The following is a 24813-nucleotide window of genomic DNA, read 5'->3' on the forward strand; positions in this document are numbered from 1 at the left end:
TATTTCTCAGTGGGACCTTCTGAGTCTTTTCTCTGTCTTTGCAATCATTGCAGCAGCCACGGATGGACAGAAACCCTCGATCACATTTCGTTCATTGTGGTCACATAGTCAGTAACCCCACACACAACCACTTTTTCATAAGTTTTAATGCACACTAGCATAAATATATTGGTTTGTTTATTTTGACAATATTGAAGACATTAGTTCCAATTGTAGCGCGCACATTTGGTCAACTTTTGTATATTTAATTTTGTCAAATGCTTAATATATTTTGTGCTTTCTTTTCTGGTGTTGTGGGAGTGCCATCAACTGGGAGAATGTGGCTGACATGATCATGGACTGATTGGGTGATACCATCTGGAGTTCCACTATGGAGGAAGACCATGGACTCCACATTTTAAATATGTTGCATAATTTCTTCTTCTTACTTTTGTGATTTGCTCATTTTGTTAATTTGTTTAATGATTGTCATTTAAGTTTAATCCTTAAGCTAACTGTTTAGTAATTTTTTGTTAAATTGGTGTAGATGTTCTCCCTACCTCTTCCTCAGTGTGTCAGTCTGGTCTGATCAGCCAGTATTTAAGTCCCCTTTGTTTGCTGTGTGTCAGGTCAGTTTTTGTTTGTTCAGTTAGTTTGAGGTTTGATATGTTTGAACTTGATATTTTTTGCCCTTAGTTAGTCTCTTCATTTGACCTCTTTTAAGGGCCCTGAAATTTTTGTTTGGATTACTGCTACTTTGGGTAAATAAAACCCAGTTTTCTTGACAATCACCACTGTGTCCTCATGCTTGGCTGGCTCGGTCCCTCACATTCATCAAACTGCAAAAAATTTAACTCTAACTAAGTCAATTTCTCTTAAAATAGGAGCATTTTTTATTGAATTGAGCAGGTTAGTGAGTCACCTGCCTGTGGAAGAAGACAATTTACATTTTAAACAACTGCAGCCTCTTATTTCAAGTGCATAATATCAAAATTTTTTTAAAATACAAATTTTATTGGCAGATCATCTTATTTACCTACTCAAATAAAGGGTAAATACACTAATTTTAAGACTGAACCTTTGCTATTAGTAGTTATATATTCCAGTTTTTTTGTTTTCTTCCCCGTCTCCCTGGAAAAGTCCAGACAAGGAAATAATGTATTTATCAAACCGTCAATGTAATGTTTTGACAACAAATTACTTTTAGCAATTCTTGGACTGTAGCTTTTATTTTTATTTGTGAAATAACTTTATAAATTGTCCCTACTCTTACTTGGGTAAAATATTTGGCCCCTTTATTCACAGTGACGAATTTGCCTGAATAATTGACTATCTTTTTTCTTTTCTTTCTTTTTTTCCCCCTCTGTGTCCTGTTTTGCAAGTATAGCTCTGAGGATCGATGTGCCAGAGCTGAATAATTGCCCAACAGATTTACTTCCACAAGCAGACCTTTATAGTTGGTGCCATAAGTTTCCACTTGGTAATTAGATGTGAAACTTTACTGAAAATGATTAAGGGCCTAAAATCGTATGGAACGGACTTGGAGGCAGAAAGGGACGTAAGAAAGGGAGAGGGGAAAAGTTTAGGAAAATAAAGGAGAGAGGAGAAAAAAAAACACTTATGAACAAGCTTTAAAACTAAATTCCCCCTAATGAAGACAGTAAAAATGAAAAAAAAAAGTTTTTTATTTATACACAATGATATTATATCTGACAAACCCAGCATGACATTTGGAAGTAACTAATATACACTAAGGGATAAATATAGGCTGCTTTAACATATGTGTGAGTGTTTTCATAACTGTGTTTCACAGGAAACTGATATGGAAAATTGAATGTAACTTAACTCAAAACAATTTCCTGAAGCTTTAGTTCATCCAATAATTAATTCTGTTAGGGTGTGCAGCCTGTCTGATTTCTGGGGCAGATTCTTTACTGAGCAGATGCTGCCAAAGTGGAAAGGGTGTGGAATGAGGCCGTGCAGAGCAGAATGACTGGACGTCTCTAACTGGGTCAGGCTGCTTTGGCGCACAGAGCGACAGAGATGCTTTTAGGAACATTCGATTTGAACCAACCCCCTCCCTGCCATCTCTTACCTTGGCAGCAGCGTGGGGTGAAGCTCCCTGTTTGAGCAAGAGCAGTGCCACCTTCTGGTTATCATAGTGTGCTGCCACATGCAGTGGAGTTAGTCCACTCTGAACACACACAAACATGAGCAAAGGTTAGATGGTGAAAAAAAAAAAATGAAAAACTTCCCAGTTTGGGAAGCTCTCAGAATGTTTTTTCATTTGGATGATGAATTTCTAAATGTTTTGCATAATTGCTTTTGGAAAATTATTCAAGCTCAGTCAGGTTGCATGAACATCATCTCTCACTAATATTTTTAGAAGTCTTACTACAGGTGATCAAATTTAGGTCTGGACTTTGACTGGACCATTCTTAATACGGTTTAGTCGAAGCTTTTCTTTGCAGCTCTGGCTTCATCTTTACAATTATCCACTTAATAGTTTCTAAGAATCCGTCTTCCAGCATCGTCCTGTGCTAAACTTTATCCTCCCTTTCAACTTAGAAAGCTTTCCCAATCACTGCTGAAGCACATCCTCAGCATAATGCAGCCACTACCATGTTTGAAAATGCAGTATAAGGTTTTATTGGTCTCATTTGTTTTCTGCCATAAATACGAGGCTTTGAAAGTTACTAAAGATTATATTTTGGTCTCTTCTGACCATAGAACAATCTCTCACATGTTTACTTTGACCCCACATCATTCAATCAAACCTAACCGACATCTTTTAGGGCTTTCATTTAATCTATGGTATCCTAATCTACACTCTTCCCCTAAGTCGAACTTCCCTAAGACGACCTATTATTTTCCTTCCACTTCACAATTATAAACAGCTTTGTGTTGGTCTACGACCTGACATCCCGCAAAATAACATTTAACAAGTAAACCACAGGTTTGTGGTTTTAAGGAGACAAAGGATTAAAAAAACATCAAGGGATGTTATTACTTTTCTACACAAGAGGATGAGGGCATTAAAGAAAAAAAAAGACAACCACTCAAAACAAAAGACTACTGAATTCTGACTTTTTTCTCTCTGAATTAAAAGCCTAATTTATTAGGATTCTATCACCAAAGTCTGGGATTATCACTTAAATAAAGAAGGAATAAACAAGTCATAATTCTACGAGAACTAGTTTGAGATTAAGGACAGAATTCTGAGAATAAAATCAGAATTAGTCCGAATTTTGAGACTGAAGTCAGAAATCAATAGGCTATTTTGTTTCATTAAGCAGACGTTGTTGTTTTTTTTTGTTCAGTGTCCCTAATCCCCTTCCATACTTTTTCTTGGCACTCTATATGCATAAATAACGGTATTGAAATCTGTACTCCTAAATTATCTTAGCGATGCTTTAACTTGTGTCACCTTTCCAGAAGCATCAACTGGAGCGTTCTTCTGAAGCAGCAGGTTGGCTACCTCTATCTTTCCATACTTTGCAGCAACATGTAAAGGAGTGAAACCCTTCTGTAGGAAAACAAAAGACAACAAAAAGAGATTCAATCAATGCTGCATAACAGACTTTATGAATAATTTTAAGGTTAAATATAAACAAGTCACTGATTATTACAGATTTTTTCCCCCCAAACTGCAAACCTGTTTTATACAGTAACAAAGCCTGAAGTGTTATCTTATTGGGTTATCAAACAATCCATAAAATAAAAAAACTGCCACTATAGGTACTGCTAAGAAAACTATGTCAAACCAAAGCAAACAGCTGATCTAGGAAAATGGCTTTTAGATGATTCAGCTTCAAAATATAAAATGGGGAGATTTTAATTAATGCTACTCTGCAGTAGCAAAAAATATTGCACAAATATCCCTGTTGAGCTCATGATAATAGAGAATTAAGACTCTCCAAACTATATTAACCCAGAAAAGGCTGTAAGACCCCGCAAAAACCTGTAAAACATGTCATTTATGACTTGTTTGCTCGGTACCTTTGTAGTAATGCTCAGATTAGCGCCTTGATCGAGCAGAGATGCAGCCACGTCTCGGTGTCCCTCCCTGGCAGCCAGGTGCAGAGGTGTGTATCCAGAGTTGGTGGTGGCATCTGGACATGCTCCTTTTGTCAGCAGCTGCTGCACGATGTCGGGTTTACCGAGACGACTTGAGATGTGCAGCGGAGTCTGGTCATCCTGAAGTAAAAAAAAAGAGAAAACAACACAAATCCATTAATACAAAAACATATTAATCCGTTCTTTCTTCCTAGTGCGTATAGCAGCTGAACTGGCGGTTTTCCTCTTTCTGAGGAAAGGGATTGAACTTACATTTAAAGAGTATTTAACCATACATTTTTGGCAACAATAAACTCAGTTTAAAAATGTCTTAGTAATAAAGCATATTTCATATGCTTGTTTAAGCTGCTGTTTGTGAGAACAAAGCAAGCATTTTCTGATGGAGACCAGATCATGGTAAATAACAGGACCTGCAAACTCACACAAAGATAAAGCAAACTCTTTGTTCCGTCAGGCAAATTGCTCAGCTATGTTCAGATTTCCTTTTCTGTTCTCTTATTATCCATCTACAAAAGTGTGGAACAGATTTGTATAATTTCCAACATTTTAAAAAGTTCCTATTCAGTCAGTAAAAGCTATTTAAACCATCAGATGATTCAGTTCTTAAGGATCTTTACAGAAGACCTTCTAATTCTCAAAATAGACATTAAAGCAGAGCTGCTCCTTAAATAGCTCTACTGGTGAGATGCAGTTTATTTTGAACTGAAATAGTTTGCTCACCTTTAATCAAGATATAAGTGATGCATTTGGGTAAAACTGCTTGTTTCCACGTAGACAGAGCAAAGAAAAATGCATTTTTAAAGTAAATAGCTATTTGTGTCACACAGAAGAGAGCAATAAAAATCTAATTAAACTTTGTACACCAGAAAACAGCAACATACTGATTAGAAACTCAATTTTTGATGAATGCTCTGAAAAGTCAGGGACTAAAGTTCTCTATTAACAATGGTTAGAATTTGGGGTGCTGCTGTGGCATAGAGGTAGAGTGCATAGACCCATACACAGCTTAGAGTACAGGCCTTGCTGACCTTGGCCAAATGTTTCTCCCCTCTCTAACAATTAAGGCCCCTAGAGGCTAAAAATAATCTTAAAAAATCAACAATTTTTAGAATGAATCATAGCTGACAACTTATCACTTTATATGTCTTGAGTGTTGTGTTGCAATTTGCAAACATATTTTATAAATTCTATCCTGATTGTTTTGAGTCGAAAACAGCAGCTGCATTTACAGTTTATAAGATTGAAAGTTTAGATCCAAATAAATGTGTAATTAAAAACAGGACCAAACATATAAAGTCACTTCTGTCTGCCCTGAGATGCTGGGGCGTGACCACTAGGACCATGCAGTGATCTATTTCAATGCAACAATTTTAAAGAAATAAAATAGGCTACATATTATATATATTCTGATTTTTAATTCAGAGGGATCAGTGAAAGATGCTAGAGGGGTCTGAACAGGCTCTAAATATAGGTTCTGAAAAGTCACATTGCTGTTTGTTTTCATATTGCTGTAAAATAAGTGGGCGGAGCCTATGCTGAAGGCAGCCTTATGACAATGTGAGGCTGCACTTTTAGACACCTCCAATAAATATTGAAGCATGGGGATATTGAAACTGGAATTTAATTCTAGTACTACACAGCAATGATAAAAGGTTGGGAGGCTTTTAATACATCTCACACCGAGTCTGGTTCGGCTGGGGGTTTCTTCCTGTTAAAAAGGAGTTTTCCTCTCCACTGTCACTACAAGCATGCTCGGTGTGAGGGATTGTTAAAGTGTCAATGGGTCTGTGCAATCAGCTGGTTTTTCTTAGATAGAAAACTATGAAAGAACCCGACAGTATGGTCTGGTTGAATTGTCACTGTAAAGTGCCTTCGGATGACTTGTGTTGTGAATTGGCACTATAGAAATAACTGAATAGAAATTGAATGTAGAACAAAACATTTCTGAAATTTATGATGTGTTTAGAAGAAAACTAGGGAACTCTCTTTACATGCTCTTCAATATGATGTGTAATTAGGCGTGTAGCTAACCTGACTCCGCCAGATGGATTTGCTCCACATATCCATCTGGAAACCTTCCGTTGAAGTAATTTTGGGAAGAAGCGAAAATACTGGTTAGCTGATTGGCCTATGTTGGTGATAGACGGGCCAAATAAACCAATCAGATCAACGAAGCATATGACGTACTAACAGAGCGATGACGAAAACACAACCACAAGCCAGGCTATTCTTGCCGAAACCAGCCGGGAGAAGAGCAAAAACATCTAGTCCTCTGAGAAAAGCCTCCAGAGCAGTGTTTTGCTCTTCTTTCAGCGAAGAAATACTCTGTAATTCCGATAAAACTTGCTCGATAGCCAGGCTAACGCTAGTTTCATCGGCTGAAGTCGCCATGTTCTTTAGACTGAACTGTCGCACTTCTCGTTGCGTCACACCTCAACCCGCCTCAAAGCCAACGCTGATTGGACGTTCGTTTGGTGAACGGCTCCAAATTTTCTTTAATGGAGAGTCTCCAGACTGATTTGCGAGTGAAACCTTGAAAGCTCGCGAGATCAGGATGGTCTCACAAGGCTAGGGTGTAGCAGTATAGGATTGAAAATGCTGAAACTTCAAATTAATTTGGACTTATGCTGAAAATGGCCATGCTTTTTTCCCTTCATAATTATGTCTGTAGTGATTCGTCAAATGGTGATTTATTTCTTTTTAGAAATGTGTGCTTTATGGTGCACACAGGAAGGAAACGAAATAAAAAAAGAGATGAATGACTTTATTTACTTAAAGGGACCATAGAATGCAAAACTGACTTTACATTGTCATAGATGAATAACGATAGTTCAGTGGGTAAAATGGACGTACAGAGAAGTTCAAACCCCATCAACACCTTTCTCAAATCTCACAAATCTCAACTTCCACCATAAAATGGGCGAATCCAAAGAAAGAACAGAGTTGATGTAAACCGGGGGTTTATGCCATGAAATCGACACCCACTGGTTCACTGGCCCAAAAACCTGAACAGAGGTCGCGAAGATGTAAGACACCAGTTTAGCTGTTTAGCCTACAGTTGGGTTAACTTCTACAAGAATTACAAAGCAGGCAGTTTCTCTATTGTAAATGAGCCAGAACCACGGGCGTAAATACAGTGTTCCAGGCTGCACGGAGAAAGGGGACATTTTCCACAGTCTTCCCAAGGATCCAAAGACTCGACAAGCATGGATTTTTTTTTGTTTTTCAGAAGATCCCTGCAAAGTTTGATGCTCAGCTGTTCATTTCTTCTAAGCATTTTATCAAAGACAGCTTTCAAAATCGGTGACAGTTCAAAGGAGGATCTGCTAAACTTCTTTTACTGAAACGAGGGGCTGTTCCGACCGTAAGGTCATCACAACCGCAAGCTGTATGCATAATTTTTTTGCTAAGCTGTTGATAGTAATGCTAGCATATCTAGGGGGTATGAAGTGTCGACTGCTGGGCCGCTGATTCTACCGGACCTCAGCAGAGAGCCATGTGCCGCCCGTTCGCAGCCGGAGGAGGGGGAATGGGGGCCGGTAACTCAGGCGGGGGGAAGCACGGGGCAGGCTACTGTCACCAGGTCGGTTGCTCCGTCCCCTGCTGGCTCCATGCCCCCCCAGGGTTCCCGGACCAGTCCTGGAGCTGAAGGCTCCAGTGCTGCACTGTAGTCGACCAAAATCCCGGACGATTTAGAAATTCCCCCCGGACATTTTTTTAGGTATAAATAGATGGCGTCTGGTCACCCTACCATATCAACAATTTCTATGTTTTAGTGAGTGAGAGCTTGTTGCTATGATACGTCTTTGCTCAGCAGCTTCCCTCATTATAAACCAACCAATCAGCCCACGGCTCATCTAATATTCATCAGCATACTATAAAAGGAAGAAAACCTGTCGTTTCATTCTAGGGCTTTTAACCAGGCTTGCATTAGGGCTCATAGAACAGCAAATATGGCATTTTTAGCTTAACCAATGCTACACACCCTATTCAGAGACCTTAAGGACCAGCATGAAATATAATCATTTTATGATTATAGAGGGTATTAAAGTCTTGTTCTAACAGTAAAGCTGAACACACACACCAACTCCAGAGGTCTTGCATACAAGCATGTTCAAAATGATGAATAGATGACGTACCTTTGCCTTGGCATCAACCTGGGCTCCGTTCTGAATCAAATATCGGACCACATCAGACTGTCCAGCCCTCGCTGCCATGTGCAGCGCTGTCTCACCTCTCTGAAATACATAAACACCCCAGACCGCCCAAAAAATAAAAGCTATGCAAAAGCAGATTTGAGAAAACATTAGAGGAAGTATTTTAAATAGTTTGAAAAAGCCAAGGCATCTTTAATTTCTATTAAAATAACTAATGTCTTGTTACTTTCTGTTCCTATGGTAACCTTACAACAAACACAACATACTAAACTAATAAAGAATGAGTTAAACTTCAAAAAAATATCATCACTGTAGAAGATTTGGGCTAACTTTTTAGGTTTAATGGTGTTATTATTCTAATGTGGTTAATAATCCTTCCAACAATGTTTTCCATTGGAGCAATTAAAGTTTAGAGTGAATATTTGACACCAGGCATAGTGACAAGGAAAAGAAACCATTCAGGAACTTTCTGATCTCACCACATTGCTCGAGTTGGGGGAAGCCCCGTGGTTGATCAGCTGGTGGACGATGTTTTCATGTCCCATAAACGCAGCAACATGGATCGGCGTCAGACCAGACTGTAGATGGAGGCAGAATAAAAAAACAAAAACAAAAGACACCACTTCCAGATTAAAAGTCACAAATTCAGGAGAAGCATATCAATTATTATTGGGGATTTAGTGGCAAAGATAAACACATAATTTGAATTAACCTGATGAACAAGTACAGGTGCTGGTCATAAAATTAGAATATCATGAAAAAGTAGATTGATTTCAGTAATTCCATTTAAAAAGTGAAACTTGTATATTATATTCATACATTACATACAAACTCATATATTTCAGATGTTTATTTTGTTTAATTTTGATGATTACAAATGACAACAAATGAAAATCTCAAATTCATCATATCAGAAAATTAGAATATTGTGAAAAGGTTCAAAATTGATGGCCCCTGGTGCCACACTCTAATCAGCTAATTAACTCAAACCACCTGCAAAAGCCTTTAAATGGTCTTTCAGTCTAGTTCTATAGGCTACACAATCATGGGGAAGACTGCTGACTTGACAGTTGTCCAAAAGACGACCATCGACACCTTGCACAAGGAGGGCAAGACACAAAAGGTCATCGCTAAAGAGGCTGGCTGTTCACAGAGCTCAGTGTCCAAGCACATTAATAGAGAGGCGAAGGGAAGGAAAAGATGTGGTCGAAAAAAGTGTACAAGCAAGAGAGATAACCGCACCCTGGAGAGGATTGTGAAACAAAACCCTTTCAAAAATGTGGGGGAGATTCACAAAGAGTGGACTGCAGCTGGAGTGAGTGCTTCAAGAACCACCACACACAGACGTATGAAAGACATGGGTTTCTGCTGTCGCATTCCTTGTGTCAAGCCACTCTTGAACCACAGACAGCGTCAGAAGCGTCTTGCCTGGGCTAAAGAGAAACAGGACTGGACTGCTGGTGAGTGGTCCAAAGTCATGTTCTCTGATGAAAGTAAATTTTGTATTTCCTTTGGAAATCAAGGTCCCAGAGTCTGGAGGAAAAGAAGAGAGGCACTTCATCCACGTTGCTTGAAGTCCAGTGTAAAGTTTCCACAGTCAGTGATGGTTTGGGGTGCCATGTCATCTGCTGGTGTTGGTCCATTGTGTTTTCTGAGGTCCAGGGTCAACGCAGCCACATACCAGGAAGTTTTAGAGCACTTCATGCTTCCTGCAGCTGACCAACTTTTTGGAGATGCAGATTTCATTTTCCAACAGGACTTGGCACCTGCACACAGTGCCAAAGCTACCAGTACCTGGTTGAAGGACCATGGTATCCCTGTTCTTAATTGGCCAGCAAACTCTCCTGACCTTAACCCCATAGAAAATCTATGGGGTATTGTGAAGAAGAAGATGCAATACACCAGACCCAACAATTCAGAAGAGCTAAAAGCCACTATTAGAGCAACCTGGGCTATCATAACACCTGAGCAGTGCCACAGACTGATCGACTCCATGCCACGCCGCATTGCTGCAGTAATACAGGCCAAAGGAGGCCCAACTAAATACTGAGTGCTGTACATGCTCATACTTTTCATGTTCATACTTTTCAGTTGGCCAACATTTCTATAAATCCTTTGTTTTTATTGGTCTTCAGTAATATTCTAATTTTCTGATATGATGAATTTGAGATTTTCATTTGTTGTCATTTGTAATCATCAAAATTAAACAAAATAAACATCTGAAATATATGAGTTTGTATGTAATGTATGAATATAATATACAAGTTTCACTTTTTAAATGGAATTACTGAAATCAATCTACTTTTTCATGATATTCTAATTTTATGACCAGCACCTGTAAATATGTACTGACTTATATTCTTCCCATTTTCTCTGAATTCTGAGGACAAACAAATCTGTTGATGAACTCTGAATATCTGAAAATATGTTCTTATCTGAAACAATTACCCTCAGCAAAGAAAAACAAATACTACTAATATTTAGCTTTTTTATATACCAAAAATAATGTTATGACTTTTAGATAAACGTCCCGACTACATGATGTGCTTCATTTATATTAGGGCTGAAACTAACGATTATTTTGCAAATTAATTAATCTGTCGATTATTTTTTTATTTTTTTCCTCATATTTTTTCTTTCAATTAATAATTGGATAGCCAAAGGTTCCTTAAAGAAGACGTTTTGCTAAATTAAACCAAGTGAAACTAAAACTGATTTCTGTATAGAGCATAATGACTGATGAAAAAGAATTCTATCTTAAATGAAAAATGTTCACATGTTTTTATTACAATTTGGTATAATTGCTGCTCAAGGTAGGTGGATCTGTCGTCTGCTTTAGAGTCTCTACACTCCAGTTAACAGATAATTGATTAATAATTGAGTTGACGATTATTTCAATAATTGATTAATCACAATTAATCCAATAAATTGTCTCAGCCCTAATTCATGTCTAAAGAAATAAGTGGAAAGGTGATTTTTTTTCATAAGCATGAAAATATCTAAACAGTAAAGCTAAGCTTACAATGAAAAAACCGTAACATTGTATGAAGATGTACCGATTACGCAGATTTATCACGATTACATGATGCAACTCTTTTAAGCTTTTTTTTTAAAGAGACAGTAGCAGAGTTACAAGCTCCACCACTGGCTTTGTGACAAAAAAATAAATTACAATTTTAATTTATCAAATAGCACAAAACCTTTTTCATTTATTTATTTATTTTTTTTAAACAATAAGTACAAAAAAAAAATGATTACACAATTTGCTCGAAAAAGGTGAACGATAAAAAATCTTTGAATTTTTAACCAAGAATGAATCCTTGTGGTGAAGAGAAAGATGATTGTGAGATAAATCAAATTTTTTTTTTTTACCAGTGTCTGTCAAAATTTGTGAAAAACTAGTTAAGATTGTGCTAAAAATCTTAGGAAGTAAACTTTTACAAATGATCTAAAGAAAGACAATAAAGAAGGCAGTGCAGAATTGTAGCAGACAGTGTGCACCCAAAATACGTAAAAAAAAAGCGACAGCCTAATGTTCAGAATAGTGAATTTTTTTTTTAAATAAAATTATTTTTTTGGTGTCTTAATTGCCATTTTGACATGGTTTAAAATGTAAATTTTGATTTTTGTTAATTGAATTTTTAGGTGGTTAATAGTTCACCACTCAGAGCCTTTTAAGCAATTTTTTGCAGTTTAAAGATGTGCAAAAATACGATGCATGAAATGTGCACAAGAAAAGCCTCCGTAAAACAAGCTTTTAGAACTAAATAATTCATTGTCAGTGCTGGCACATGGTACAGACACATAATAACTGCTCTGTAAACCAAAGCTGATATGTTGCTTTAATAACACACATATTCCACACATGAACAAAAACACAAATTCCCTACCTCTGTGACGGCCTGTATAGACGCCCCATGCTTCAGAAGCAGTTCCATCACTTTCAGTCTGTTTTTCTTACAGGCAATGTGCAGAGGGGTAAAACCATTCTAAGATTAAAAAAAAGAAAAAACAAAAAGAAATGTAAATTTCAAAAAGTAAAGATAGTCCAAAGAAAGTCTTTGTGTTTCTCGTTTGAAGTCCCGCAGAGTGAAAAGGAGGAAAACTCTCAAACACCAAATGGAAAGTTTAAAACAAAGAGAAAACTTTTTCCCCTGAAAGCTTCTCCTTTAGAAACCTGACAAACATATTGAGAAAGATCGAGTCTGCTCGGCACCCAAAATAGATAATTTTCCCTACAGCTCACTTTTTTCTCTCCAACTGTAGTCTCCCCCCCTCTTTCTGTTTCTTTTAGGTTTTTGGCTCAGTCGTATGACTTCATTTCCAACCCGTGTTCTTTTTTTTCTCTCCTCATTCTCTCCGGTCATAAAGTCCCAGAGCTCTAACCACACCCAGACCTTTCCCATTACTGAGCCCAAATCCCACTCTTACGTCAGAAAAGAAGCTAGTGATATGTTTTCCATCATGCTCTTTGTCCTGTTGTATGGCTGATCTCCCCAGTTTTTATTTTTCTGTAAGATTTTTTTGCAGAACCAAGTCAAATTGGGACTTCTGTTTCCTATCTGAGTTTCTATCAGTATAAGTAATTGTAAATAAATTTCTTTCAATCTTTGATTCAAGTATTGCTCCTCACCAGTGCCTTAGCGTTGGGATTAGCCTTCTTGTCCAAAATGACCTTGGCCACCTTGTAGTGACCGCAGTGTGCGGCCACGTGAAGAGCCGTCAGGTAGTCATTCGTCACATCGTCTACAGGCACCTCGTGGTGCAGCAGCAGCTGGACACAGTTCAGGTGGTCACCCTGCGTCGCCATGTGAAGAGGAGATAAACCATTCTGGGGAGACAAGATAGTGACAGTTTTTATGGAGTTAGAAATTAATGGAGTAATTAATGGAACGTAAGAGTGTCAGGGTAACAAAGATGGAAAAGCTGAAGTTGCACCTTGGTCTTGGACAGTATTGGAGCTCCTCTGTTCAGCAGCATCTCCACCACCTGCTCATGGCCACTTCTGGCACCACAGTGGAGAGGAGTCAAACCATCCTGCAAAAAAGAGCAACCAGTTAAATCTGATCTCACTTCAGTGACCAGGCATTCAGCTCTAATAATAATAATAATAATAATGAATTTTATTTGTAACGCACTTTACATTTGACTTCAAATCTCAAAGTGCTACATAAAAAAAAAAAAAAAAACTCTGATGCATAGACAAAAAAAAAACAAAAAACATTTTGTCCACTTTTTGGCCACATCCAAAGATGGATGCCATTTTGTTTTTTGCACCCAAGTAACACCTTGTTGTGTTTTAGGCTCCACCTCTAAGATTGGGTGCTGTTTCCTGAGCACTTATCTCTATTTATTCACGGAATTGCTGATAGGCCGCTGATAGTACGAGGTGGAGTGAAGTCACTGGCCGCCATATTGGTACTCCCTAGTTAAACCTGTTGCAATGTAAACAATACTTTGCCTACAGCATCGAACAACGATGATCTTCTCATTTTCAGGGGGGCTTAACACTTTTAAAATAAAGATAAATTCATCACTTTGATACACACTTATTGATTTATAACATAAGTAGATTACTGTAACTTATGATACATAAAATAGGGATATCACATTGCATAGTCAGTATGAAGTCAATGAAGTGTATAAATCATGTAATATGACATATGACAAAAATCCATCACAGCAAAATCTAAATTGATGATGTACATGTAATATACATGTATTGAGTACATTGTTGCGGTAATTACATATTACATATATTTTCAACATTTCAAATCAAGACTGAATTACGTGTCAATTAATGTTATAGTATTTTCCTATTTGCAAATTGTGCATGAATGATTCCATAAACTTCTATGTTGTGTCTGTGCATTAGACTTTGAAAATGTTTGAGTTGCTTGCTGACTATGACCTGGATGACTAAGAACCTTCACCAGTTATCCACTTAGTAAAGAATTACTACATTGACATTTCACAGTGAATTACTATCTATTTACTCTACTTTCTATTTTCTAAAGTGAGACAGTGTGTATATGGCTAACTCAGTCAATATACTGTACTTGAGTCAGTCCAAGATAGCCAGACTAATGTTACCCTAGAAACTATAATACAGGATACATCGGCGTACTGTATATATGGAGTTTATTGGTTAGTACATCCAGTATGTGAAATTACCAGTGAAAGGTCTTCCTACAGCTGGCAAACTGCTTGTTTTTGCAGCCAAATGCTAAACAAGTAGATTTTTATGCCACATCTCCGTGGGAGTACCAATATGGCGGTCAGTGGCTTCACTATTGGCTATCAGCATTCCAGTGAATAAGTAGAGATCAGTTTTCTGGAGTCTAAGCCCAATCAGCTATCGCCTGCACACTATTTAGGGTCTGTGAAGCTATACTTCAGGGCCTCTGGGCCGTTTGTCTGTCATACACCTCTGGGGTTGTTTGTAGCATATAATGGGCTGTAATTTCCTGCAATAGAAACCTGTTCAGATGTTCGTTTGTTTTTTTTTTGTAGAGGAGAGCTGCCTTTAGTTTAACCCCAGTTTTCTCCTGTTTATGTGCTTGTTGGGTAGGTTATTTTGTAGGCTTGTATATTTTGGTTTTAGTTTGAGTTAGGTAAGTCTACTTTTCTTTTTCTTGTTTTGTTTGTTATTTTTGCATGAGCTCTGCCTGAACCTATTACCACTCTACATATAACTTAGTTTAAAAAAATGTCGGAATTAACCTCTTTAAATGCATTTTTGACTCCTTGATTTCCTGTCTAAACCTATGTTGGTCCCTTATACCTCCTACACCCGGCCAGGGGACGTAACAACTTTAACAGGGATAGTTTTTCTACATTATGAGGCACAATAAAGCTACTAAATCAATGGAAACTTAAAAAGCAATGACGGCGCAAAACTCTGCCAGCAGCACATTTTGTTTCATATTGTGACATATGCCTATAGCTAAAAGACGCACATGATCTAGATCATTACCTAATTTTATTTCATTGTTCCTCAGCATGAGGGGAACCTCCAATACAAATGTATTAAGTTCAGTTCATAACTTTTCAACTACTCCTGCTAAGAAAACCAACAAACATGACCCAAAACATGGCAGTTATTACCTCCCTGGCAGAGGTAATAACTGCCATGCATGGTGGTGGCAGCATAATGGCGTGGTGTTATTCTAATTTTAGCAAAGAATGGATGGTAAAAATTCTAAAAAATTCTTGAACTTCATCTTCAATCAAAAAATAATCAATGATACCTGGAGGGAACTGGGTGTTTCAACCTGAAAACAATCTCCAACAGATATAAATATTAATTTAATAGATTAATCAGGCTTTAATTAAATTCTTTAATTGGCTCCAACATCAATTAAACTCTAGGAAACCAGCCTTTTTAATTAACTGCTGGTAAGAAGAAGTTTAAATATCTGGTGAGAATTATATCAGAAGTTTAGTGGTATTACAGAAATGTGCAGTAGAGGTTCCATGATCTCATTGTTTACCTGCACATGGATTGATATGTTTAAGTTTTTATTAAATTTAACCCGTTTAAAGTAAATACAAAATACATTTTTATTTGTGAGCCAACATTTAATTTTAATTATCTGAAGTTGTGTGTTATACCATCAATCAATCCTGGTAAAATTATTTAGACCCTTATTTAACATACATACCTTTAATGAGTGCATGTCAACCTTTAATAATAAGAACTTTTGTGCTTTCTCACATTTGCAAAAATTTTGTTTTGGATTTTTTTGCAGTTAAACCAGAACTAAAAAGATCAGTTTTCCTCTTTGATAACATCTCAGAAGGTCTGAAACCTGTCGGTACCTTTGTCCTTGCATCGATCTTCGCCCCTCTCTCCAGTAGCAGCCGCACCATGTTGGTGTTTCCTCGTTTGGATGCTACATGCAGAGGTGTTATATCATTCTGTAATAAAGAATAAGGAAATACTCACTCATACAGTGTCTAAACAGTCCTTTTATTTAAGCGCTAAAATATGAAAGTAGATCAGAAAATGAGTAATTTTGGCTATATTTCTACAGGTAACTGATAGCAAAAAGACTTTGTGTATTTAGTAAATGCCACATTTCTCATCACACATTATTCTCTGTTAGAAAGTAACATGACCAGACAGCCCTAAAGGAAAATGAATCATATTTTCCCTTTTAATCTTTAACTGGAATAAACAAATAGCTTTGCATAGGGACCATAGGGACATGTCCCTACCAAAATTTTGGACCAAACTATTTGTCCCTACCACTAATTTGATTTAAATAACATGTTTATATAAAATGTTTATAATTTACAATTCAGCGTGGTGGATCACACATCACAGCCTATTCTTTTTCTGTCTTAGTCACTGGTAAGTTTAAATGCAAACCTTTTCAAATTGGAGAAAAAGTCCTAATTCCACATTCATCAGAGCCGGTGATGCTTCAAACATTGATAAACAACATCTAGTGTGTGTAGTGCTTATAAAATTAGTATATATGTAGCAGGAAATGCTGCTTTTCTCTTTAAACGAAATGCACCCTGATGCTCACGTAGAGCATAAAAAAGCATGCATATTTTTGCATAGGTCAAATGATATTAATGAAACTTTGAACCAATAGTGTCCCTACCAAAGTGGAAATCAAACCTACGCCCTTGCTATAGTTCAAAGTCGCAGACAGAGATCACGCGTTTCCAGATCCTGAAAGCTCTGTGAAAGAGCTGGGATATCGCCTATTCAAAACGAAACAAAAAGAGGGTGAGCTGACTTAAAGGTATAGTGGAGGATGTTCTTTCCAGGTCGATCATCAAAATCAGTGGTCGTCCTAACTATTAATCATTCAGGTGATATGTTTATATAAGGCCGTCCTACGTGCTCGTCTTCATTTTTACTTATCGGTGGTGAGTCTGACATAGTGGAAAAATTACAAATCCTCTTTTGTAAAGTAAGCTTGTATGAGCGATGCAAACAGCAACTTGTAAGCAGAGCGCACACAAGGAGAAATGGGCTCCTGCATGCTCTTGCATGTGCTTAATAAGCTTTCCCTCTCTGGAATGGGTACAGTGTTGTCCATGTGCATTTTTTTTTTTTTAAGTGGAGAGGACGGGTTCTTTCAAAAAATTTTGAAAATCCTCCACTATACCTTTAAGAAAGTACAGAAGCAGAGCATGAGAGTGCGCCACTTACTGGCTAGGAGGACTTAAACTGGTATCAGTCAACTTTAAGTTCCAGCAAAGCTGCAGCCATAGTTTCCTTTCCTGTTTTCCCATCAATGATTTGTAAATATTATGGCATCTTGTTGAATAATTTGTATTACTTGGTACCTAACAGTAGCTCTAATTAGCCTGATAAACCAGTCTAAATGTGAGATTAAATGTGTAATTTAGTCTGGCACTAATGAATGAGACGTCAGAAGATTGTTGATGAGAACAACCAGTTGTTTTTTAATCCATGTCTGTGCCTATTGGCCAACGCTCTGACCAATGAGCGCAACTGACTGTGACGTAGAAAGCGCGACAGGAACTTGGACAACAATGGACAATAATGTGACAAAATGTAAAACACACCCAAAAAGTATGAAAACTGTTAGAATTGCAATGTTTTTGTTATTGACTAATATATTGAAAACAGAAGAAAAAATTGCACACCTGTTTGCAAAATAAATTTAATGAATATTTATCGTTTATCTTTTACTCTGTGACCTAATAACACAGAACAGGATCAAAAGGGATCCAGGTATCTATGTTTTCTCCTATGGACTGACAAAGCAGCTGCAGAGTCACATAAACACTGAAGCCGCCGATGGAGCATTTGTTGCAGCAAGCACTTCATAAGGTACTTACCCTGGCCTTGAAGTCTACAGCTGCCCCTCTGTTGAGCAACAGTGTCGCCACATTGATGTTGCCATAGTGAGCCGCAATGTGGAGGGGGGTAAATCCGCTCTGAAAGGGAGGAGACAGAAAAGGAGCACAGACTGAATTAAAACAGGCAGCAAGGACCAACCAAACCCTGTCACAATAAGAGTTAAAGGCTAAAAGCATGAAGAGTCGAGATTTGAGGATTAACTGGCCAAAGACAGGCAGGGAGAAAAACCAAAAAAAATCCCTACATGAGCAGAAACCAAACATGCTGTCAAACCAGAGCTACGCTTTACTTTTATGGCTAAATTACACTCGTTGGCCATTAGATAAACAGACGTGATTTAAGGCAGACCAGCAACTAAAGACCAGGATATGGCTCAAGAAATATTGGCAAATGAGTGTTAATATTAACACAAATGTGACCTTTTTCTTAGGGTTAACCTAAAGTACCCAAAGGTTATGTGACTTAGAATTATCAAAAATAGGTCAGCTGTGGGAAACACTCTGATCTTTAATGACATGCTTCCATCTTACAGGAAGTAGAGAAACCATTCATGCAGGCAAACATGCGTTTCCATCCAACCTGCTGAACAAAAGACAATAAGCTCCACTTTAAACTTGTGACTATGTTTTGAACTGAACGCCTAAAAAACCAAAGAAACGATTCGGACTAAACATGCAACTATATGTTCTCGTATTTTTGTAAGTATGACTAATAGTGATTAAAATGAAATGCAGCAGAGAACCAAAATTGATGTTTTTGACAACTGCTACAGAATCTCCTAGATAACTACTGTATTTTTGTTAGAGCAAGACAAGCAGTGTATTTAAATGAATGTCACTTTAATCAAAGAAAACAATGTAAATAGATAATTTAACAATTTATTTCAACCTTTTACCAGGATGAGACTATCCATGTCTTCATGGTCTGCTTAAATGTGAAACATGTCTGAATAAGTCGACTAATGTATTAAGAGAACAACCCTTTGCTTTTAGATTGGAATAAATGGTTACATCCCTAGAAATCCCAACAAACTGAAAGACATCCTTTTAATTTTTTTCTTTAAAATGAAGATAAATCCAAATGAGAATCATAGTTACAAAAGACTAGGTTTATAGACATGTGAACCGTTAACTGTACCAAAGACTGGAAAAGCAACCTATAAGTAATAAGAAATAAGTAAACATTTCTTAAATTAACTGTATTTGTCCTTAATTTGAGTAGGTAAATGAGATAGTTTGCCAATGGAATGAGCATTTTTACTCTTAAAAACAGATAATTAGATAATATGCACTTGAAATAAGACAATGCAATTGTGTTTTCTTATTTTAATTGTAAATTGTTTTGTTCCATTGGCAAAATGTCTCTCTAACCTCAATCCAAGAACAAATGCAGTTATTTTAAGAAAAAAATTACTTATCTAGATTTAGATTTTTTCCATTGTAAAGACTAGTAAGCAGTGCAACGTTTTTGTAAATGTTTCTCTTTGTCAATCTAGAACTACTAACAAGGAGTATTTTTGCTTTGGCCTCTTCTTTCACACATAAGCATCACATTTAGAGTAAAACTGGAGCATCTGCAGCACCAATAGCTCTTTTTTTACACATCCACCCTCAGCTAGATCTGTACTTCAAGGCCACATGTGGGGCATAAGAGAACTAGAAAATGTGTTTATGCAGATTTTAAACTCCACTGCTGGGAAAGCTAGTCACTGCATACACACAAAGCAACGTCTAAATGTAAAGCAGGCTCATCAACAGGCACAGAGGTGAGATGCAAAAGCATTCACGCCAGCATTATGCATTCATGCTAGCAGACAGAAGGCTTTGCAGGGGAGAGCATGGATGAAGAAAGAGAAGAGTATAAAGAAGTAGAAGAAAAGAAGATGTACCTCTGTTGTTCTATTCACCATCATCTAGAAGGGGGGAAAAAGGAAGAGGCAGGGAACGGAGGGGTAGGAAAAACAGGAACGTATCAAAGGAGGAAAGGTTGCAGAGGAAGAGAGAATGGGGCGGTTAGTGCACCACAACAAATACAACAGAAACACCGACATGGTTGCACCAAGCTCTCAGATGGATATGGGACAATGCAGTTGTAAATAATGAAAAGAACTAAAGGGGAATCACAGCAGCACACACAAAAAGAAAATGGACTGAAACTGTGTCCTGTGCTGTCTGCTGTAAACCTCAACATCTCTACTTTGACAGTTTTACTAAATTGAGTTGATTTTTATCAGTTTATTTAAATGAGCTTGATTGATACAACCAGTCTGAAACGTTCAATAAGTCACTAAAAAAAATATCCATCCATTTAAATGGGTTTCAATGTGGATTTTTTTATGGAGGAAATATTCGGGTAAGTCTTGTTTACTACAAGTACTCTATGTCTAAATCAAACCACAAATCTTACAGGTATAATGCCTGGATTGTACAAATATGTTTATTATTCTGAAAACTATGATGTCAGCAAACTAAAGATGGAGGTTATCATATAAGTTACCATAATCTAAGCTAAACCTATACTATATATATATATATATATATATATATATATATATATATATATATATATATATATATATATATATATATATATATAAACACTTCTGAACATCTTTGTATCTCTGCTTCTGTCTCCTTGAACCCCAGTTGGCCTCAGCAGATGGCCGCTCACACTGAGCCTGGTTCTGCTGGAGGTTTCTTCCTGTTCAAATGGAGTTTTTCCTCTCCACTGTCGCTACAAGCATGCTTAGTGTGAGGGATTGCCTCCGATTCAATGAGTAGATGCAATCAACTGGTTTTCCTTAGATGGAAAACTTTGAATCGATTTGACTGTATGATCTGGTTAACTGTAAAGTGCCTTAAGATGACATGTGTTGTGAATTGGCGCTATATAAATAAACTGAACTGAATTGAACTGAACATTGAAACATAATTTATTGCTCTGTAATCTACAGCTGCAGCAACTCCTAGTTATGAATTAAAGGAAAAGCCTTAAATTGGGTTACAGGGAAGTAGGTTCAGGCTGTTTGAAAGAGGATAGTAAAAGAGAAAGTAAAAGCTTGGATAAAAGAAAGGTCATGTTCTGTATCTCAAAGCCGCTCACTGACATGGCATCAGTACAGAAGCTGCATTGCTTTCGAGAGCTAACAGACTGTACCTTCGACTCCACATCTGCATTGTGGTCATTTTGGAGGAGGAGGGCTGCAGCCTTGGTGTCGTCTTTCCGGGCAGCTATGTGCAAAGCTGGGAGTCGGACCTTCCCTTTGGTATCGTTTTCCAGTAGGAGGGAAACCACCTGGTCATGGCCCTGCTGCAGCGCCACTGCCAGAGGAGTAAAACCGTCCTGTAAAAACAACAGAGCTAGTTCAAGATTTCAGAGAATTTGTAAAAAGACAAGGGCTGATTTCAACCAGATTTTAATATCAGTCAGACAGTTCAAGAGTGGTTTAAGAGGTTTGGCAATGTCTTGCATAATTGGCTGATAAATCTGAACATCATCAGCAAAACAATGGAAGGGGATATTATGTTTTTTAAAAATGTAACCTGAATATAGAGATTAAAAATTACCTGAACTAAAACAGGTCCTTGAAGGACCGTGTGAGTCAAAACAGCTGTGGAAGAACAACACGGCCAATTGGTTGGATATTACACAATCTAAGCTCTAACTAACTACAAAACACTGGGCAAGTTTAAAGGTGCTTATTACTACTGTTGCCAAGGGGTGAAAATGTCATATAAATACAGGACTTCACTGTAAATTATGTTATGTGGTAATGAAAAATGCAACATTAGAAAACACATTCAAAAGGGAAAAAAAACTCTGAAAGCAGTAAAATCAACTGTAAGAAAAGCTCTGCATAAGCACTGCATAATTGAAATGCTTCAGCCCACAGGGAGAAATCATCATCAAATCATATGGGATTGTAGACATTAGGGGTGAGTATTCTCATGGGTTTTACTATAGAATATGTGTCACAATGCTTGGGTCACAATATGATATCATCACAATATTAGACTTAGACAACTTTATTGTCATTTCACACAGAGTGAATACAAAAAAAATGTTGTTTAGTACAGATTTCATTGAAATTTCCATTTCAAAAAGTGCAGCAGTGATCAAATATAAACAGTGTGGGAGACACAACATGCTTTTTTGCACCATGTTGTTTCTCCCACACTGTTTATATGGTACCTCATCTACAGATATGCTGCTGCGCCAATCAGCAAAAGTGCTCCACAGCTCTATCTACCAGAGTGGGGATGCAGAGGTAGCCCATTTTCCCTCATTGTTTTGGCTCAAATGTTTTGTCTTTTTAAATTGATATTAGGAACTGAAAGATTAATTTTCTATTGGGCAGCTGAATAATCACAATATATTGCTAAATCATTTTTTTCCCCACACCCCTAGTAGATATTATTATGGAGTACTGTTCACCAAATCATTATAGTTAAACCAGAAAAAGAATGCCATCCACAGGACATCTGAAGGAATGAAGAAAATATTTAACTTTTTAAACATTAATCTCTCTTAGCATCAAGTTTATGCCTCAACTAATCATCTAACCCAATCTAATCTCATTTTTCATGTGTTTGAAGTTTTAGCCCCTTTTAAATAGGTTGTGAAATGATTTAGTTACGTGTGGTTTGAACCCCTGGGCCACCGTATCTATCAGAAAAGGGTCAATAAATGAAGGATTCATAATATTCAGAAAGTAAGCTGAGGTTTATTGCTTTAGCTAAAATGTCTTAAATTTCTCTCTACAAAATACTCTGATGCTTATATTCTTTACAGGATGCTAACCTTCCATTAGAAGACATGTATCTAAAAGTGCAAAGCATTCTAATGACCACTTAGCATCTTACGCAGGATCTAGCAGTGTCGTAAAATTTTTAAAAACATGCAGCTGCTAATGGACATTCATTGAAGAAGCTAACAAAGCTTGAATGCAATAAATCTCCTACATTATGAAATAAATCAGAAAAGAGGGGAAGCAGCAGCGTCTCTCTGGGTCATCAGTGAAAAGGAAAGATTTCTCCTTAGAAGTTTCTACCCAAGTGACGTGTGTTTACACAGGGCACAGACCAGCAGGACAACACCAACTCAGCATCATTACACACCCACACATCAAAGCTGAACGCTGCCCCCAGAGATCCTGCACAAAAGCGAACAGAGGCGAGCATCCGCACAAGCAAACACACGCCAGCATGCAAACACACACACATAATCTGATCCAAAGGAAACACAGTCACACCCAAGGGAACACAAATATATTCAGATGCATACATTTGGCATTTTTTTTATGGTTTTCAAAGGTGTTGAGACACTGCGAAACTCTACAGCTCCTCCAATAGAGACGCTTATAAAAACAAATAATATACAAAAAAAATCTAAACATAAAGAGGATTTTTCCAATTTCTCCATCCTCGTGCTCTGCTAAAATGTTTAAAGCTGAATTATTAACCACACAGAGATGCCTCCAACATAGATATGTTTGCAGGCATGAATTATTCACATGTATGTCCCACTGGAGGAGAGGGTAAAAGGAGGGGGAATGATGGGATGTGGTGGAAAACAGGTCGAGGAGGAGTCGGGTGCAGACAAAAAAGGGAATATTCAGGGAATAAAGGAGGGAGTAAGATGTGGAGGTGTGTGATGGAGCAGTTTGTGGAAATGTCAAGGACAAAGTTCTGAACGCACATAGATTTCCAAAAAAGGAACATTCACAGGTTCAAACTGATTTAGGAAACAACTGGGTAGATTTTCATCAGGCAGGCTCTGCTAACTTTCCTTTTGTACAAATCTGAGGGTGTTGTACATCCCCCTGTTGGCAAAGATCCTCCATGTTTTCTTTAAAATACCAGGAAAAAAAGTTAAAGTTAGCATTGAAGCATTTTAAAATCCGTTTTTCTGCTACATATGACCAATCAGACACCTCTTAAAATAGTTCCTCCTTAAGCTAATCTTCCTGGCCTCATCACAGGTGGGGGCGACTAAGAGTACAGACAGTGGACATCCAGGGGACGGACATTGAGATACTTTTGGAGTTCAGGGGGTGCTCCTAAAGACTCTCTATGACTCTGTTGTAGCATCAGCCATCATCCATGGAGCTCTCTGTTGGAGCAGTGGCTTATGTGTAGCTGAGAGAAAGCAGCTGGATAAGCTCAGGAAGGCCAGCTCTGTGATTGGATGCCCTCTGGACTCAGTGCAGGAGGCAGGAAACAAAAGGATCCTAATTAAATTAACATCTCTGTTGGATAATGTTTCCCACCTCATGCATGAAGCTGGTGCAGAACTGGAGAGCTCCTTCAGTGACCGACTGCTGCATCCTACAGTAAATGCACCAGGGAGCGTTATCACAGATCCTTCCTCCCAGCTGCTTTAAGACTCTATAATCACCACTGTTCCCAACAACGTCACCTTTTCGCTGATGTAAACACCAGAATTTCCCCATTGTGGGACAATTTTCTATTCTATTCTAATATGTTGAGCAAAAATAATTGAGCATTAAAAGGAAAACTGATCACATTCAAAAAACACTTTTATCCAAATTTGGTGTTTTATTTTTAAAGAGATAAAAAGTTGCAGCATATGGTTCCTGCCCCTAAGAAAAGTACAAGGTAACATCTCTTTTTATCACCGTTAGTCATTTTTAATTATTTTCTGTTGTGTGCGTAGATCAATACAGATAAGCCTACTTGTGTTAGTTTATGATACCTAATATGGTAAAAAAAAAAAGTACTTTTAATTTAA

The 24813-nt window shown here is 37.5% G+C and overlaps 1 protein-coding gene across 50 annotated transcripts in view; it reads right to left on the minus strand.

The window, feature by feature from the left end:
* The window catches only part of LOC119791111 (ankyrin-3-like), a 241780-nt gene that overhangs the window by 84852 nt on the left and 132115 nt on the right, over positions 1-24813 (minus strand). For 38 of the 50 annotated variants that reach the window (XM_038297004.1, XM_038296995.1, XM_038297013.1 and 35 more), the window contains exons 6-17: positions 21220-21405; positions 19952-19975; positions 18042-18140; positions 16035-16133; positions 13152-13250; positions 12847-13044; positions 12104-12202; positions 8693-8791; positions 8196-8294; positions 3979-4176; positions 3407-3505; positions 2075-2173 (exon numbers count right to left, since the gene is read on the minus strand). In XM_038297004.1, the coding sequence (XP_038152932.1) occupies positions 2075-2173; positions 3407-3505; positions 3979-4176; positions 8196-8294; positions 8693-8791; positions 12104-12202; positions 12847-13044; positions 13152-13250; positions 16035-16133; positions 18042-18140; positions 19952-19975; positions 21220-21405 (1398 nt within the window). The remainder of the gene's footprint in view (positions 1-2074; positions 2174-3406; positions 3506-3978; positions 4177-8195; positions 8295-8692; positions 8792-12103; positions 12203-12846; positions 13045-13151; positions 13251-16034; positions 16134-18041; positions 18141-19951; positions 19976-21219; positions 21406-24813) is intronic. The other 12 variants (XM_038297014.1, XM_038297005.1, XM_038297007.1 and 9 more) reach the window with 2 other exon arrangements.

The sequence above is a fragment of the Cyprinodon tularosa genome, unplaced genomic scaffold (assembly GCF_016077235.1).
Source record: "Cyprinodon tularosa strain WSP-4 unplaced genomic scaffold, ASM1607723v1 ctg38, whole genome shotgun sequence".
NCBI lineage: Eukaryota > Metazoa > Chordata > Actinopteri > Cyprinodontiformes > Cyprinodontidae > Cyprinodon > Cyprinodon tularosa.